Here is a 19,474-nt window from a genome sequence, read left to right as displayed (position 1 = left end):
TGGAGTAACCAAAAGCCAAGACCATTAAACTTTGAGAGAATTATCAAAATGGCACATTAAAATTAATTTTTTTATTATTACCAAAATGGCATACTATTCATTTTAATTACAAAAATGGTAATTTATCGTCTTTGGAGTTAAAATACCAACTTAAATTTATGAAATGATTCTATAAGGCAACAAGATGATTTTGTTGATCGTCTTTGTCGTTTTTTCTTTGATCCAATTCTGAAATCATAACGGATGTGTTAAGATCGAATGAGGACTGTGGTGTCCTCATTCTCTTCATAATGTCCTCCCCACCCACTCTTTCTAATTCTACACACCACCCAATTTTGATCCTTCCAATCCCATGATAGTGATCTTAACCAATAATGTGTTGAAATATACAAATAATGTAAATTTATATTTTGCATTTCTTAAATCAAATCGAATTATAGTGATGCTTTAGATTTGATCCAGGACAATACAGACCTTATCGGATTAATACCAATTTGGATCCAAACCTGATCCATCTTGATTATATGTCCAATAAAAAATTTAAAAACTTGATCCACTATGGGTGTCCGTTGAGGTGGGGGAAACCACCAACTCTTTACCTGCAAATTTCTTGTGGGCACTCCATATAGCACCCCTTGAGTGTGAGTTAGACTGGGCGGTGACTACGTCCCCCCTGAAAGGTGTTGGGTTATTCAAAATCTTAATCCAAGCCCATCTAACTCAGATTGGGTTTCAAATTCTCAAGTAAGCCCAACTCCCATATGTGATTGTGATTTCATAGAACATTTTTTCAAGAAGCAAGATAAGAAACTCTTGCCTCGTGCAATGATACTTGTTCCTCTTGCACGCATCAATGCGCTTTTCTGGGTCCAGGCCAGGAATGTTGGACTCACCTCTCATGGGCTTTATGAACAGATTGTTGGACGGATCATAAATGTTGTGACTAGATCCCAACCCATACATGGAAATCCGATTATTGAAATCAATCCCTTCTAATACTAAAGTAATTAATTTCAATAACCAAACCCCAAGAATGTGTTATAAAGTAAATGCAAGTAATAATAAAGAAAGTAGACGAAGACGTACAACCACAACACAAGATATATGTAGTTATAAGAATGAAGAAATTATAAGAATGAAGGTTTATACTTACCTCCAACTCTTTAGTGAAATAAAATCTACTAAATCTCTATATCTAACTTTAGTAAAAACCCAAACAAGACATTGATCTCACTCTTGTTGTCAGAAGCCCGTGATTACAATGTGAAGATCACCTTAAAAAATCGTAAGCATCTTTGTTTTACAAGAGAAGAAGAATACTCACATAGAGACTCAATATTTTCTCACACTCTACTAAAGAGAATTCCATTTTAGATAAACATCATTTTATGGTCACTAACAACCATTTAGAGACCTCATTTTGTTTCTCATAAGTTAATGACAAAGAAAATACCAAAATAACCTACATGAAAATCCCATCAACCCTTATTAACAAAAGAATGGTGATTGTATATCATCAAACCCAACAACAAATAAATATGAAGTCCAAACTTCCAATAGTACATTTAGTCTATTAAGGATAGGGAATGAAGTAGCTACCCAACTCCCAGTAGTACATGATTCAAACACTTCTGATATTTGGGGAGGCAACTTAAATTTACCACATTATATATAGGGTCAGGATCAAGGGGCAAAAAAAATATATATGTAAAAACAATGTAAGATTAATAAATTTCCAAAATATGGGTTAGAAGTTTCAGATTGAGCTGATTTTTTGTGAGGATGATCTCTATAATGGGAAGATCATCCGAAAAAAAAAAAAATCAGTCCAATATGAAACTTTTAACCCCATTAAAAGTGATTTAGAATGTGGATCGTCGATTTTTTCTCAATAATTTGTAAATCACTTTTGATGGATTTAGAAATTTCAGATTGAGCTAATTTTTTGTGAGGATGATCTTCTCATCATAGTGACCATTCTCACAAAAAATTAGCTCAATCCAAAACCTCTAACCTATATTTTGAAAAATCAATGTTTTTACATATGTCCCTTGAACCGCCCCATTATATATATATAGGGTCGGGTTCCTGCAACACACATTGCGACACACATATAGACAACGTGTTTGTCTTATATGGGAAAAAATGTTTGGAATGGGCTGATTTTTTGTGAGGATGATCTCTGTGATGAGAGAATCATCCTGGCAAAAAATCATCAAATTCCAAAACTTCTAACCCCATCAAAATTGATTTACAAAAATTGGACGGTCTATAATTTTTCAACAAAAATTGGACGGTCTAGAAGTTTCATAATGAGCTGATTTTTGGCAAGGATGATCTCCTCACCACAGAGATCATCCTCACAAAAAATCAGCCCATTCCAAACATTTTTGCCCATATAAGACAAAACGCGTTGTCTATATGTGTGTTGAAATGGTTGTCGTTTGAACCTGATCCATATATATATATATATAGGGTCCCGTTCGGAGGCATCAGTTTCGTCAGCCATTTTAACAAACACTTTTCAGTCATTGGATATAAGGTAATTGAACGGACGAGATTTAAAGTTCAACCGAACGGTTTAAGTTATAAAGAATGCGCTTATTTACAGCGCCATCCCTTGAAATAGAATAAATTAGTGCTACCTCCCTGCTTCAATTAAAACCCGATCAATAGGTCCATCTTCTTCCTCATCTTAATCAATTCATTTGAAATCGAAATCCCAACCAGTCCAGCTGCAAATCCAACAACAGAAGCACTAAGTCCAACAACTTCCTCCATTAAAACCTTGAAAGGAAACTATGGATCTGCAGAAATCCTAGATCTCAAACCACTCAAGAAAATTCCAATAATTTCAAAACTTGATCGATCTTCAAAATCTCCATCACAGCTGCTATTATGAACTGAACTCCAACCACCATCGTTGTCATATCCTCCGGTACCTCAGTCGGATATTCCGTTGTCATATCCTCCGTTTCCTTCGTCGATGGAGTTGCAGCAAGAGCGAGAGAGAGAGAGAGCGAGTATATAGCAGCCGTTCGTGCTCGAGGGTTTCAACAAGAGAGAAAGAGAGAGAGAGAGAGAGTAAGATTCGAGGGTTTCAGCGGAACGAGAGAGAGAGAGAGAGGGTTTCAAAGAGGTGGCGCTCGAGCGAGAGAGAAGGAGAGAGTGAAGGAGAACTCTCTGTGTTTTTAATTGTGTCAGGGAGGTGGCACTAAATATTGTAAAACCGAGGGATGGCGTTGTAAAAAGCCCATAAATATATAACTTAAACGTAGATGCAATCGTGACCATCCAATCGCTATATATCCAACGGTCGAGCTTCTTTTGTTAAAATGACTGATAAAAGAGAGGGCGCTGAACGCCTCCGATATATATATATATATATATATATATATATATATGGTCCTGTTCCCCACCCTAAGCTTTACCCTACACTTTAACAAACGTGTTTTGTCCTACATGGATGATCATCCTCATCAAAAATCAGCCCATTCCAAAACTTCTAACCCCATAAAAAATTGTTTACAAAAAATGGATGGTCCACGATTTTTCAACTTGTAAATATGGGGCTAAAAATTTCGGAATGGGCTGATTTTTGGTGAGGATGATCTTCTAATCATAGAGATCATCCTCACCAAAAATCAGCCCATTCCAAAATTTCTAACCCATGTAGGACAAAACATGTTTATTAAAGTGTAGGGGGTAAAGCTTAGGGTGTTGAACATTTCCGATATATATATATGGGAAATGTTCAGCAACAAACATTTTGACAAAACATTTTTCAAAACATGAGTTAGAGGTTTTGGAATGGGCTGATTTTTTGTGAGGATGATCTCTACGATAAGGAGATCATCATTACCAAAAATCAGCCAATTCCAAAACTTTTAACCCCATCAAAAATGGTTTACAAAATATGGACGGTCCACGATTTTTCAACTTGTAAACATGGAGAGAGAGAGAGAGAGAGGATAATGATTTTTTATGCCCTCCTCTAACATACGCCCCCATCACAAAACCATAGATCATCTGCCTTGAGATATGAAGAATCATAAATCTTTTTCTCATGTATCCCGAGGCAAATGAGCTATGATTCTATGACGGGGACATAGGCGACATATGACAAAGGGGGCATCAGATTATCACGACTCATATCTCTATATATATATAGAGAGAGAGAGAGAGGGAAATTCAGTGTTCAACTACTATTTGGTAATTTTTGTTGATACAATTTTATGTTGAATGAGCAATTAATCGAACTGTGGGCCAAATCTTATGTCCCATTTAAACCCAAGGGATTGGCTCAATGGTAATCTCGGACCAATAAGCGGTTAATGCCCGTAGGTCATGAGTTCAATACCCAGTATGAGAATTATTTCCTCAGGGGCCACCTACGAGAGCACACCCTCACTTACCTGGCGTTTGATGTGCAGGTGTTGCACGTGCCCTAAGATTAGTCCTTGGACAAGACTATGGTCTGTGGAGTATGCAAAGCTCAAATAACGGCTTGGTCCGCCGTCTACATGAATGGCTGATTATAAAAAAAAAAAGGATATGACCCATTTCAAGGGGTGTCACATAATTTAGATTCAACCCCTCTTCAATATGAAAACACCATTGATCAAGCTTGAAAAAAAAGATTTATTTATTTACCATGATGTTTTTTATGAAATCCAGAAGACTATGGTGTTGGATTTGACAATATGATAATACATGTGGATCTCATAATACTTTTTACGATTTGAAATCTGAAAATTACGATTTTTGATCAGTGAATGTGTGGCAAAAGAGAGAAATTTCTCTCATATTACTTACGTCATCATCGCCACATGTCAAAATGGTGTTGGGCTGTGAAAAAAAAAAAAAAAGGGGTATCTCTACTGTATGTCTATTCAACTTGATTTGGCCCAACGGCTGGACCACTTTTGGCACTCTGACTTTTACTTGTTGCTAGATTTCTGTTTTGGGTTTAGGATTTTATATGAACCTAATCATAATTATAAATTACCGAAATTAATTGATTTTAGAGTTGAAGTTACTTGATTTGGGAAGAAATTAAAAATAATTTCTTAATATTTCATTTTTTTGGTCAGATTGATTTGGCCTAACGGCTGGACCACTTTGGTTAGACCGGATCAATCATATGTGTAAACGAACAGGTCCAGTTTTTAAAACATTAGTTTGATGTGGGGCACACAAATGGAATCAAAGTTTGGTTCTAAAGAAATTAAAGTTTTATAGATGACTTATAGTTATGTGCCACAACACAATTTAAAGCGAATGTATCAAACATTTTATGTTAAAGAGAACAGCAAATTTCCTTCTGCATTAAGATTGGAATCATTTTCAAAGGTCAAACTCTTGTATCGTTGTGCACTGTACCTATGTTGTCAATCGCGTAGCCTGTTCTGCCCGCCTAGATCATCTAAGTGCCTTGGCCTTACCTATTAAAGTGAGATTTCAAAAATGAAGGTTAAAATGATAATTTTATAAAATAATTTTGTATAAATTATGTTTTAAAAGATATTTAAGTGATTTTAAAGATAAATGGTGTCTCAAATATTTAACTAATCTTAAGTTGTCGCAGATTAAAAAAAAACTAATCGATGGCATGTGCACACTGACATAAAGTGCAAACTTCAGGATTTATGAATGATTAAGATTTCTTCAAAGGAAATTTTAGAGATAATATTATCATTTAACATATATATAACACTAGTAGATGGCATGTGTCACCCCTCCATGACCGTTTGACATGTATATATATAGGATCAAGTTCAGCACCAAACATTTTGGCCAACATTTTAGCCAACCATTTTTGTCCTACATGAGTTAGAAGTTTTGGAATGGGCTGATTTTTGGTGAGGATGATCTCTACACGGAGGAGAACATCCTCACCAAAAATCTGCCCCATGTTTACAAGTTGAAAAATCGTGAACCGTCCATTTTTTATAAATCATTTTTGATGGGGTTAGAAGTTTTGGAATGGGCTGATTTTTGGTGATGATGATCTCATCACCAAAAATCAGCCCATTCCAAAACTTCTAACTCATGTTTTGAAAAATGTTTTGCCAAAATGTTTGGTGCTGAACATTTCCCATATATATATATATACACATATATCTATAACGTGTTTTTTCCTATGTGGGCTAATTTTTTTGGATTGAACTAAATTTTGGTGAGAATGATCCCTACGACAAGGAGATCATCCTCCCAAAAAATTAGTTAATTCTAAGACTGTTACTTGATTTTCAATGTTAACATTTGTTAGTCAATATGTGGTGTTGGATGATGATGATAATGCTAGTGACGGTGATGATGATGATTTTTAATTTGTCTATATAAGTTTACACTTTGTAACATACAACAAGTTACAATAGTATTTTTATTGATTAAAAAAATTCTCAAACACCAAATAACAACCACCACAACAGCTAAGAGGATGACGGGGTAAAAAAAGAGTGGCATGACGCCAACGACACCAATCCCATGTTCAACGACAGTAAGATTGGGATTTTCAACATGAAAATCTAAATTACATAAAAAAACCAAACCCCTTGTTAGATTAGAATTTACAATGGACCCATTGAAGGCTTAACATGTATTGGTGCCGCCCATAAGTTACCATCGAAATAAATTTCACCGTTCCTATCCTCTTTAGGATAATTGCTTTTTTGCAAGAATAACATCATATCTGGGCTCAAATGCACTCTTTCATATTCTAAATCTTTGATGAAGGGCATCTCCAAATCACTGTTTTTCAGGATTAAAATTTGATTCAGACTAAAAATGTCTTCTTCTTCTTCATTGTTAAACAATTCCACTAAGCTCACATCATATTCGTTGTTTTCTTAAACACCAGTATAATGTTGTTGTTGTCGTAGTTGCTCGACATTAATCAATTGAGCATTATTGTTTGTATCTCTTCCTTCAAAATTTGAGCTCACAATTGATCCATTATGGTTGACCTCTTCAGACCGTTCTGCTCACCCACTCCTTTTAATTCTACATACCACCCATGTTTGAAATATCTTCTAAAACACAAAACATGAAAATGTTACAATCCTAAAATAAATGGATAACAAATATAAGGACAAATTAATTACCAAAAAAGTAGAAAAATACAGAAATTATCAATAATAAAAAAAATAACATAAAAAAAGTAGAAAAAAAAGTGTAAAATTCATTGGGTTTTTAATAATTTTGATATGATATGATATGATACTTTGGAGGTCAATTTATTATGAATATATATCTACATAGTAGGCAAAGTGTCATTTTCAAAAAAATTTACCACACAAAAAATACTTTTTGAAATTACTAGAATACCTCCTTTAATATTTTACTATTACATTGCATTTTTAAATGTACCAAAGATTTTTATCACCATCTTCATGAATATAAAATTATTTGTGCTCATCCTCTTTCTTACTAGAATTTTTTCCTTTGGGCATAGACTCTAGAGTAAAGAATGTAACAAATAGAGGTTGGTGGCAACATTTTGGGATAGAAATTTCATCTCCTCATCTCTTGTAGTCTCTTTGGTTTCTTGATTCTCAAATTGATAGAATCAAATTATGAATTGTCAAGAAATTTCTCTTTAAACGGTTTGGGTTCTCAGATCTTATTATTTTTAGTTCTCAATCGATTTTGATTTTGATCTAGTTCCGATTAAATGTGTACACTCATTAAACTCCAAATCATACTAGGTGAGATTACGAAATAAATAGAACTTTTGATCCAATTACGTATTCGGATATGGTTTTAAAATATTTATGTACTTATGTAAGTAAAAAACCTTTTGTAATGAATATATCTTAATACCCTTTTGATTTTAAAATATTCAGTAAATACTTTAAAATTGTAACCAACTCATAAACTTTGAAAAACTTTTATCCGATTGGATATAACACGCAAACAAATATAAATCAAATCCTTGTTGGATCATAAATTTATAATGGACCCATTCAAGGCTTTGTTGTGGTTTGTGGAGTCTGATAGTATTGATTAACAAGGAGGTACTGTAAATCAAGCCATTGAAAGATTTTGTTTTAATAAATTGTATTACATCTCTCTCTCTCTCTCTCACTCACAGTATTGATTAACAAGGAAGGAGGTACTTTAAATCAAGCCATTGAAAGATTTTGTTTTAATAAATTCTATTACATCTCTCTCTCTCTCTCTCTCTCTCTCTCTCTCTCTCTCTCGTAGTATTGATTAACAAGGAAAGAGGTACTGTAGATCAAGCCATTGAAAGATTTTGTTTTAATAAATTCTATTACATATCTCTCTCTCTCTCTCTCTCTCTCTCTCTCTCCAAAGATGGTACATGAAAGTACAAAATGCAACTTGTTTAAATCTTTGAGTTATAGACTCACCACTAAAATTTAGAGTTGGGAGTGGCACAATGACGTGGTGGTGCGTGCATTACCTTAGATGCTTTTTAGAGAGATACGAGTAAAAAGCGTTTACGGTTATGAGCGTACATTACGTCATTTGTGTCACTCTTTTGTCCTTATTTGTGTATATATATATGGGTTGCAATCCGTGTACACTCAAACTAGACTCACATCTCTACAAAACGTCCAAACCGTTAGATTAAACGCAGATCTGTGGTCTAGATCTTTTGTAAAGTTACAATCGTTTGTTAAGAAATAATTTTTTAAAAATTAGACTCACCTCCTCATTCGTTGTCTTCCTCTTTTTCTTATCTACTTATTCAACCTCTCTTCCACCATAGTATCAGTTGCCACTCCTGAAAACCTAACCACCCCATACTTCCTCTCCCCTTCCGCCTCCTCTTTTATAACTACCCTCTCATCTGATTTGTGTGAAACTCCAAAATTCGAGGTCATCCAATCTACCAGTGACTATGAGATTTACAAATACTCTCCTTGTGTTGTGGCTCAAATCACATACGACCTGTCATCAGAGTTCCGAGGAAACTTAGATGGAGGTTTCAGTGTCTTGGCCAGTTACATCAGTGTCCTCGACCAACCACAGAATACTAAAACTGCAAAGATTGCAATGACTACCCCTATCATAACCCGAATAACACCAGCAGCGATAATGATGATTCAGAGAAGATAGCCATGACAACATCTGTTCTTACTAATACTACTACTACTACTACGATGATGAACACGAATAATAATAATAAGCTGGTGGTGGTGATGCAGTTCATGCTGCCTTCCAAGTACACAAAAGCAGAGGAGGCGCCTATGCTGACAAATGAGAGGGTAGTTATAAAGGAGGAGGCGGCAGGGGAGAGGAAGTATAGGGTGGTTAGGTTTTCAAGAGTGGCAACTGATACTGTGATGGAAGAGAGGATGAATAAATAGATAAGAAAAAGAGGAAGAGAACGAGAACGAATGGGGAGGTGAGTCTAATTTTTAAAATTTATTTCTTAACAAATAATTGTAACTTTATAAAACAATTGTAACCGTTTAATCCAACGATTTGGATGATTTGTAGAGATATGAGTATATTTGACTGTACAGACGTGGATACAAATGTCCAACGTTGGATGACATAATTATGTGACGCATTGTGCATTTACAATTTGAGAGGAGATGAACCGAAAGTTCCGGATAAGGAGACACAGACGTACAGAACTGCACAAAGTCCAAAATTTAATGTTTGCTGTATTTTCTTGTATAATTATTTTTGATGTCCTCTCCTTGAAAATTAGACACCGGTTAATTGGACCCATTAACTAGAAACACGTGCTCCCGTTTGGTTGTAAAGCAATCAAAGTTTTCATGATGACTTATGATTATGTCCCTCGACACAATTTAAAGCAAATGTATCAAACATTTTATGTTAAAGAGAACAGCAAATTCCCTTCTACATTAAAATTGGAATCTCCGTGGGAATGTAGTACGTCAGCATTTAGATCATTGCTTGCCTGGCCTGTTCTTAAGATTGGAATCATTTTCAAAGGTCAAAATCTTGCCAAAGTTGTTGCATTTTAGTTCATATTCGTCAAACGGACCAATATTTATTTAAGAATTTTAAAAAGAGCTGTGCTGGAGTTACATTCAAATTGACATAATCTGGAACATTGGTGTGCACTGGACCCATGTTGTCAAAAAGTGCAATTAAGATCATCTGAGTGCCTAAGCCTTACCTGCTTAAAGTGGGGTTTCATCATAGATACTAATACACAGATAAGAGGTATCTTTTGAATTTAAATCTTTATCTGCGATGGTGAATTTATCTTGAAACTAAATCAATCCAAATTGAACTAAACCTGATTTGATTCGATTCGATTCTATGGATTATCAATATTCTATGAATTGTAAATAATATTTTTTAATGAAAAGTTAAACATAAAATAAATTACCAATCTATTCATAGAAAATCATTAGTTTATTCATAAAAGATCATTAAACTATGTTCTAACTCCTAAAATAATTCATGATTATTATTTTATATATATATGTTATTTATTAAAAATCTAAAGTACATAAAATTATTAGAAATTTACGGAAGGCTTCAAATATTTTGGTGGCCCCTATAACTCATCGAAAAGACTTATTTGATATTCTGGTCTCCAATGCATTCTTTCATATTCGAAATCTTCGATGGAGAGCATCTCCAAATCAAGATTTTTCAGGATTAAAATCTGATCCGGACTCAAAACCTTTTCTTCTTCATTGTAAAAAGTTTCCATGGAGGCTACATCAGATTCTCTGTTTCCTTTATCATGTTTGAGCTCACAACTGATCCATTATGATTGACCACTTCAATCTCTTCGGACCATTTAGCATGCCCACTCCTTATAATTCTACACAACACCAATTCTTCAAATATCTCCTAAAATACCAAACAAAAAAAAAAGAAAATTACAAAACAAGGCATAAGTCTTTGACTTTCTAATAATTTGAATGGATACCCTTTTTGGGTCACTTTATTATGAATAGGTCTACATAGTTATTGGCAAAAGGCTATTTTCAGAATCTCTTTTACCAAATAGAAAATGTTATTTGAAATTATTAAAATACCCCTTTAATATTTCTTATAAAATGTTGTACTTCGGGAATGGGTATTTTCTAATATAATTTTTTTTTTTTATACTTGGTAAAAATATTTATTTTGAATTAAAATGAATTGTGTGCTGGAACGGGAATTTCACAAATGTCAATAGACAATATTGTAAATCAGGCTTTCTAAAATTATGCATGAAAATATTTTTTGAAAAAAATATAGAATAGTCAATCTATATATCCGACTTAAGTTGTAGATAAGTTGTTAATAAAAATGACTATAAATTGTATAGAAAAAATGTTAAATTTACTTTTAAACCTCTTTGATTTAACTAGAGTAAATTAATGACCCTCATTGTAATTTAAATTACAAAAAAAATTTAAAACAACCTTATTATTTTGGTGCAAAGTGTACTCGTGCATGATGCATGGGATTTTCCTATTGTACCATAATACTAGCCTTTGCTTGTATGTAATACACCTTTTTTCTCAATCCAAAATTTCATTTTTTTCCTTCAGTAGTATTTCGCACAAATATGACTTATAGTTATGTACAACAATGGGCACGTGGTGAGTGTACGAAACTTTTTATGTTACCTTGCCGTTTGGAATTTTCACTATGAGTTATGATGCCTTAATGGAATGATCTTCCAAGCACACGTACAGTAGACTAGTGAGGCCCACAACATTACAGCCAAACCCAAATTTCAAATATAAGATAAGCTCACAATGCGAAATTTGCCTTCTTTTCTTTATTTTGTCTTTATTTTTTTCCTCTAACGTTGGAGAGACACAAATGGGAACGCATGGGTGACACAAAAGAGTGGTGGTGCACACATACCCACTACGTCAAAATCTCGAATTTATATAAAAAAATTTGTTGGGCCAGGCCCGTCGAATTTTAATATCCAAAATCCGCGGCCCGTGGACCACGTTTTCGTCTTCACTTTCTCTCACGTTTTCATCGATCTTCGTCTTTCTCATCGATCGCATCGTCTCTTTCTCATTCTCTCTGCCTCTCTCACTGTCATCGATCTCTTCGTCTTTCTCATCGATCGACTGCATCATCTCTTTCTCTTCGTCTTTCTTATCGATCGACTTCATCGTCTCTTTCTCATTCTCTCTGCCCTCTCTCACTGTCATCTATGGATCGATCAACCTCTCACAGTCTCTGTCTCGGTCGACCTTGCCCTCTCTCACTGTCATCGATCGATCGATCGATCGATCGACCTCTCACAATCTCTGTCTCGGCCGATAGATCGACGCAGGTACTTCTCTCTCTCTCTCTCTCTCTCTCTCTCTCTCTCTCTCCAGGTACGCCTCTCTCCTCTTTTTTCAATTGCAGAGTGCAGATCTGCATCTCCATAGACGATCTCTTAAATTTTTTTCTTTTGCCTAAAATTCATCGTCCTCAACGAGGGTTTCTTCCCCAATCTCTTTCTTTTTTTCCCTCTCAAACCCTAACTGTGGGTGTTATTTTCACCAAACATGATTACTTAAAAATATATATATATATATATATATATATATATATATATATATATATATATATATATATATATATATGGATTGAATCGGATTAGGATTGATGAAATTTTAACCGGATTAGATCTGGATTGTAGGCTGAAATTTTCAAATCGGATTTGGAATGTAGGGTGAAATTTTCGGATCAGATCTAGATTATATGGTGAACTGATCCGTTGCCAGCCCTACTCTTGTGTAAATTATTATTATTATTATTTTTTTCTGGGAAATGCTCACATTCTTTGCAAGCATGTGCATGCGGTGATCTTCATTACATCTTTCATCAATTAACTTGCTTGATTTTATTGATGATTATTTATGACCTAAGATCATAAACTTACTTGTTTTTATTGATGATTTTGATATGCTCCTTTACTTCTTAAAACATATGAAGAATAGGATTCTCCTATTTTGTAAAGATCTGAAGTTATTTGCTTTAGACCATTATTTATGACATGAGATCATTAACCTACTAGTTTTTATTGATGATTTTGATATGCTTCTTTTTTTACTTCTTAAAACAATTGAAGAATAGGATTATACTACTTCAATGGTTAAGGAAACACGTTTCTCCTATTTTGTAAAGATTTTGCTATGTGCATGGTGTTATTTATTAAGATACGCCTAAATCCTAATATTTGCTTGACCTGAAAACTAATACCCTCGTTGATTGGAAACAAAAGATAGATAGGTGATAACCTTCATCATTTAAGCAGTGCAAATTGAGACCAATTAAAAACGAGTGATCAGAAAGTCTTCTTCTTGGTCTTTACATATTCACTTAAACCTAGATTTTAGAAATTTATAAGTTTTCAATGAACGATGTGAAATGTAAAATGCAACCAGTGATCAATGATCATATTGTATGAATCTGAGAAAAATCAGTTGTCTGATGACAAAAACAAGCTCTGAAACTATAAAATGTAGGGATCTAGAATTGAAAATTGTTCTCTTCATGCAGTATGCAGAAAAGCTATTCGTACGCAAGCCAAGGGACAATCTGGATTAGCCGATCTGAAATGGCTCTGATCATATAAAATTTGAGAAGGTATTTAGATTACATTATATATATTTTATACATCAAAACAGATTTTATCCAATTCTGAAAGGTGAAGAGAAATTGAGAGAAAAAAAAAGGTGAGTTTTCTTTCTCTCCAAAAGTGTTTTAATACTAAAAGAATTTGTTTATGAAAAGTCAATTATGTTTATTCTCCTAGTGAAGTATAGTCTAACTCGTTTATTTTCATGTCCCACAGCTGCTTTGACTATACAAATGCATTAGCGGTGAGTTTTTTTATTTTTTATTTCTACAGACATATTATTTTAAATGTTACAAGGAGCTCAATGTTAAGATCATATATATTTATTAGTTGAACTCTTGTTGAATGAACAATGGAGATATTTCTTACAATCCTAGGAAAAAACTGGTTTGAATTGTATTTTATTGTCAAGATTTCCTTTCATATAATGCTCATAAGTAGTTGTATATTTTTGTTTCCTAAAAGAAAAGGCAAGTTGGCTAATTATAAACCTCTTGAAACTTGGTTTTTTCTTGAATCAAAGAAACCGATATTTTGTTTTCTTACACGTGTTTCGTGCATGTGCTTTGGAAAACCACAGGACTTGGTGGTGGGATACATGGGTGTGCCAAAGTATGCTGGAGTGAGCATGACACAGCATCCACAATATATTACTGTCAGGTAATGTCTCTAATGAGCCATGTAAAATATGGTAGCATCTTTTTTGAGTTCTTATTCCATTGAAATTTGATCAGTTTGTGTTGATGCCCTTCTGTTCTTTCATGTTGATACCAATCGTGGATAATCTTTTGGAGATCACCCCAACAATCAGCAAAGTATGATTGCCCAAGATTTGAAATAAAACCCAGATTGAACCCAGATTTGAAATAAATGGGTTCATATTTTACCATATGTGGAGAGTTCTTGAATAGAATTGTTATATTAAATATAATTATGAGGTTAAAAATTCTAGTTTACTTACCAACTAGATAATAAAAAAGGAAAAAAAAAAGAGAGTTAATTTTCTAACTACATGAAAAGAAGTCTTGACTTTATTTGTTGTTAAAACAGACTCACCAACAAAGAACAAAGGAGAAAAATATATGGAAAAAGTTTTTGATTAAGATTGTTGTATAAGTTTGGAAAAATTATGAGTACACAAGTTGAATCCCAGTTTACCCACGAGCATAAAGGGTAAGGGACATCTTTGAGTAAATTATATTTTTTTAGACTAAAATTGAATAGAGGAACATGCCTTGTTCAGCTGACCCCAAATTTTTTAGATACGGTTTTTGGTGGTGATGATGTTAATGGTGATTAAATTGTAGGATTATCTTCTCACTTGACTCCATGAGTTTGGAAGGAAAAGCAGATTAATGGCAGAAGAAACCTCTAAAGTTACAACTGCTCCTTCTAGAAAGGTTTGCTTTCATCTTTGTAACAAGGATGCTTCATTTTGTTTCGACCAAGATCTTAATGAACACCAATATGGCATACATGTGAATGTGAGTCTTGAATAGTAAATTATCTTGTAAACGGCCATTACATATTATAGTTTTTATAATTTAGTACACATCAATCTTACAAGTACCCTTTTCTACATATTATACTATTCGTTTTTGTTTTATTTTACATTCTTTGCTTTGTTTTTTGCAGGTGAGTTTCACACCAAAAATTCCTCCTCGTAAAGCACCGAACTACTCTAACCAAAACATACTATATTTTGTTGTATTTTCGTTTTATCTAACGTTTCTCAATTATATTGTCATTGTTGAAACTTTGGCTAAACACCTCAATTATTCACAGTAAAGAAATCGAGGATACAGAAGCCGCCCAGACCGGGGAGTTGCTGCGACGTGTCAATGTACTTGTGTTCTCCCCATTTTTCCAATCCTTTATTATGGACATTTAGAGTCTCATTTGTTTTAATTTTCTTGTATCAAATACTTCTTGATCTAAGTTCTTCTGTATTTGCAGGAAGGTTCTAGGAGGCGAGGATCTAAAGTTGAAAGGAAAGGCGAGTGTTTTCCTAGTAATATTTCTCTTTGTTTTTTAATATTCATGGTATACATTGAATTGAGTGGATTACTGAATTGGTGAGCCATGCGTACTGCATGATGTGCGCCCAATTGGACATGAGGAACCTTAGTTCCATCATATTTATTCTCAAAAGAAAATAAAAATATGTGCCTTAGTAGACAATATGAATCTTAATTTATTAGTTCTTATGGGTGCCTTGTATCTGATTTCTGACATGCAACAGCACCAGTGCAAGTTGCATTTGGTCCTAGTGGTGCATCACCTTCTATAAGGACATTTGGCCAAGGTATTAGTAGTAGAAGCATTGAATCCGTACTTCAAGAGGGTAGTAGTAGAAGCAGTGAACCTATACTTCAAGATCTTGAATCCAACGGTAAGTAAAAAACCTGTCTATTGATCTATGAATCCATTTAATCAGATGACTTCAATGCATATAAGTTATAACCCTTTGGGAGGTGTTCATTTTAGATGGTCTCGATGCATCAGATAAGAAGAAAAAGAAAAAACATGTTGAATGCTGGGTAAGTTAAACCTCTACTTGGTTTCATTTCCACAAATCATGATAACTGTGCCATCTCTCACTATATGCCTATTCGTGATGCCACTGCAGGATTATAACAACGACTATCCTGTTACCCTTCCTCTTAGAAAGCCGCACTCTGGAAACCCGGGTATGCTTTCAAGCATGTTTTAGAAAAACTAAGTACAGTTGCATGGGTAGAATTTAGTATTCGCTTCCCCCACCCTAACTGAGCCCTGCCTTATAGTTAATGAGGTTTACTCCAAAGCACCATTATGGTGCAGTACAAATCATTATCTTTGTTTTACATTATATATTAAAATGAGTCTTGATGAAGACCTTCGGGTTAGCAATGGGAACCCTATTTTGTCTTTTAGTTAGTCTGACACAACCCACTCCTTCATCCCTGCTTGGGACCGGCAATACTAAGTAGCTTGAATAGGTGGAGGTGTTTTGACATAGCTCACCTAAGTGTAAAACTCTTGATCGATGACAAATGCAACACGCCCATCTTATATTTTTCATTCCAAATGGTTACTTTTTTTCATAATAAGTTAAAGACGCATATTACTTCTTTGGCTTTCAGAACAACTTGATGAGGAAGAATTTGGGGGGGATTCGGCAAATTTGGAATATGATGAAGATTCTATAAATCATGCTGCAGAACTTGGCCTGATGGTTGGTAATTGGATTATTATAAGATCAAATAGTGACACTTTTGACACATAAACCTTGTTTAAATCTTTATGGATGGTGGGTGTGACAGGAGGAAAGTGAAGAAGCAAGGATGTTATTTCTTCAGCTACCCACTTCTCTGCCATTGGTTAAGCGATCTGCTAGTGCAAAGGGGAAAGAAATAGCTGAAAGTTTGAGCCCACCAAGAAGAGCGTGTACCGCAGAGAAGGGGTGCAGTTTGGAAGAGTTGCCGGCTGGCTTTGTGGGAAAAATGCTGGTGCACAAGAGTGGTGCCATAAAGCTGAAGCTTGGACAGACCCTTTATGATGTGAGTACAAGGTAAGTTTTTTGTTTTGTTTTTGTCTAATTGATACTCAACAGTTGATCGGAAAGAGATCTCTTTAACTGTTAGAATTATTTAAAGCTTCTCATTCTATATTATTTATGATACCAAATTTGACATGCTGAAATATAAGGTAAGCCCTACCCCCAATTCTCACTAAAGTCAGGCCTCTACTCATGTCCATGTAGGCCCCCACGAGCGTGTCATTTAGTTTGTCAAAAAAAGTGTATAATTACATCCAAACCCATATATATCAGCTGGAAACTCATCAGATTTGTGCAGCATAATATGTGGTTATGATCTTTTAATCACTTTCTCACACACACACACACACACACACACACACACGGACACTCCCAAGCTTGCCAATTTCCCTTGTTGGCACATGATCTGTGTAGCGATGGTGTTGCTTATGTCTATTTAAATTATACCCCAGATAAATTGCATCATGAGGTTTTTGTTACTTTTATTAGATCGTTAAATTGCATTTACAACAAGAAAAGTACGAAGCAGGAACAGTGGGGTATGCATTTCTTTTGTTGTATTATACTGTCAAGAGTATTTGCCAAGTATCTCACTTTGATTTTTCCTCCAAAAAGCAACTTCTGATGGTACACTTGTTTTCCAAGCAGTTATCCCCCTCTTTTGATTTTTAAACACTTAATCTGCCATTGTTTTCCCCCTCTTTCCTCATTAGTTGATGCATCTGTCAATAACGAGTTCCAGCATTCTTCTTTCTGATTTTCTTTTTTTCTTTATTGAAGTTACACGCCCATTTCTAGATTCCATGGGATCCTTTCTTGTGGGCATCAAGCAAATTTTACCTGATCAGGAGCTGTCTATACCTCTATTGAAGATAAAAACATAGGTATGATTTTTATGTGGTCTTTATTCAATTTAATGCCATACCTTCAATTACACTTGTGTTGCATTATTGAGTTCAAGGCTATTATGTCATCCACATTTATATAGTTATAAAATTTGGACAATTCTTTCGTTCTTTCTTTCATTGGTTTCTACTGTGCATTGGTCATAAAACAAAGGTTGCTGACCACTTAATGATCCCTCCACGTGGATGTTAAAACGGTAGCTATCAATGAAAGTTGGTTGGTTGAATGCTCTGATTGTTTATGCTTTGGCTGCTTGTGAGCCTTTTCCAGCAGCCATTCAAGGATTATATTGGCGTTCACCTGCAAACAACCTCCTATATATACATATATCATTTCGTTTTTCTTCTTCTTCTTTATTATTATTTTCATTGTTCTTCTTTCGATAGGTTTATTATTGCTTTAACTCGTTATTCAGGATTTCATTTGATTAACTAACTTGGAAAACAAATTTTATCTACTGTTGGTAAATGGCACAGAATTGTTATTGCAAACTTTGTTTCAATCAAACAGGTGGAGGACCTTGGTTTTTGTATTGCTTGAGATCCTATTTTGGTGTCTTTTGCATCTTTACATTTTATTGGGTCCTATGAACAGCTAACATGGAGAGTATGGGTGGACAGCTAACATGGAGAGGACAATGAAGGCACAGGCTCTAAGGGACTCGAGCATGATTGGGTACATATCAAGCAAGAAGACAATGGAGATCAATCCAGAGAATCCCATTATGGAGGAGCTGAGGAAGAGAGCTGATGTAGACAAGAATGAAGCCAGTCAAGGATCTGGTTCTGCTGAATTTTCTTTGATTTAATTTAAAGTTGGGTCTATTTCAATTTCAAAATATTAATTCATGAATATTGATTCAGTTTCCTCATCTTTATTCTTCAATCAATATCGATGCCCATCATATTCTTATTCTATGGTTTTTCTTTTGTTTTTTATTTTTTTGATTTTTTATTTATTATTATTTCGTTCATTGTGATTGGTGAATTAGAGGACCGTGCTATTGTTTGTTAAATCTCCAAATTCGACGGTCACTCTATGGAATTTTTTTTTTTTTTTAAAGCCCATTTTCCAATAATTTGATAGTCCAGGGCCGTCAAAAAAAAAATTCTACAAGAGAATATTTGACGGGCATATTTGATGGCAGGGCCTATCAAATTTTTCAAAATTTGACGGGCGAAGACCGTCAAATATGGGCTTTTTTCACATAGTGACCCATAGATGTTTTTTACTTGTATCTCATGGAAAAGTATTTATGGTTATGTGCGCGCCACCACATCATGGTATCCCCAAACATAGCATATAAGTGCCCTCTATTATAATTGGGGCCTCATCCAATTTTCCGAAGTCTGGACTATTGATTAGAGGAAAACGTCTAAGATGTACCAATGATTTTTATCATCATCTTTCGTCAAAATGAAATTGTTTGTGCTCATCCTCTTTCTTACTAGAATTGTTTCCTTTGGACTGAGACT

At 34.5% G+C, this 19,474-nt stretch overlaps 1 protein-coding gene and 1 pseudogene across 10 annotated transcripts; both read left to right on the top strand.

Moving 5' to 3' along the window:
• Nucleotides 1–8,322: 8,322 nt before the first annotated feature.
• Nucleotides 8,323–9,341, top strand: LOC147393550 (uncharacterized; annotated as a pseudogene).
• Nucleotides 9,342–11,811: 2,470 nt separating this feature from the next.
• On the top strand, nt 11,812–18,916 carry LOC147393549 (uncharacterized). 10 transcript variants are annotated; one of them, XM_086455990.1, is made up of 13 exons: nt 11,813–12,256; nt 13,474–13,560; nt 13,769–13,796; nt 14,133–14,212; nt 15,338–15,395; nt 15,509–15,563; nt 15,795–15,944; nt 16,040–16,092; nt 16,182–16,242; nt 16,678–16,769; nt 16,858–17,105; nt 17,874–17,977; nt 18,594–18,916. In XM_086455990.1, exons 4-12 carry the CDS (start codon nt 14,151–14,153, stop codon nt 17,935–17,937), a joined length of 843 nt encoding a protein of 280 aa, XP_086312116.1. In that variant the 5' UTR covers nt 11,813–12,256; nt 13,474–13,560; nt 13,769–13,796; nt 14,133–14,150; the 3' UTR covers nt 17,938–17,977; nt 18,594–18,916. The 10 variants fall into 10 exon arrangements, 7 of the variants coding, with proteins under 7 accessions (XP_086312110.1, XP_086312116.1, XP_086312115.1 ...); XM_086455984.1 differs by having other exon boundaries at nt 11,812–12,256; nt 13,474–13,796; XM_086455989.1 differs by lacking the exon at nt 11,813–12,256 and having other exon boundaries at nt 12,564–13,560.
• Nucleotides 18,917–19,474: the final 558 nt, after the last annotated feature.

Source organism: Akebia trifoliata, chromosome 10 (assembly GCF_017979445.1).
Source record: "Akebia trifoliata isolate Shusen 1 chromosome 10, ASM1797944v1, whole genome shotgun sequence".
Taxonomy (NCBI): domain Eukaryota; kingdom Viridiplantae; phylum Streptophyta; class Magnoliopsida; order Ranunculales; family Lardizabalaceae; genus Akebia; species Akebia trifoliata.
Note: the sequence above shows the minus strand (reverse complement) of the source record. Positions and strands in the feature narration are given on the sequence as shown.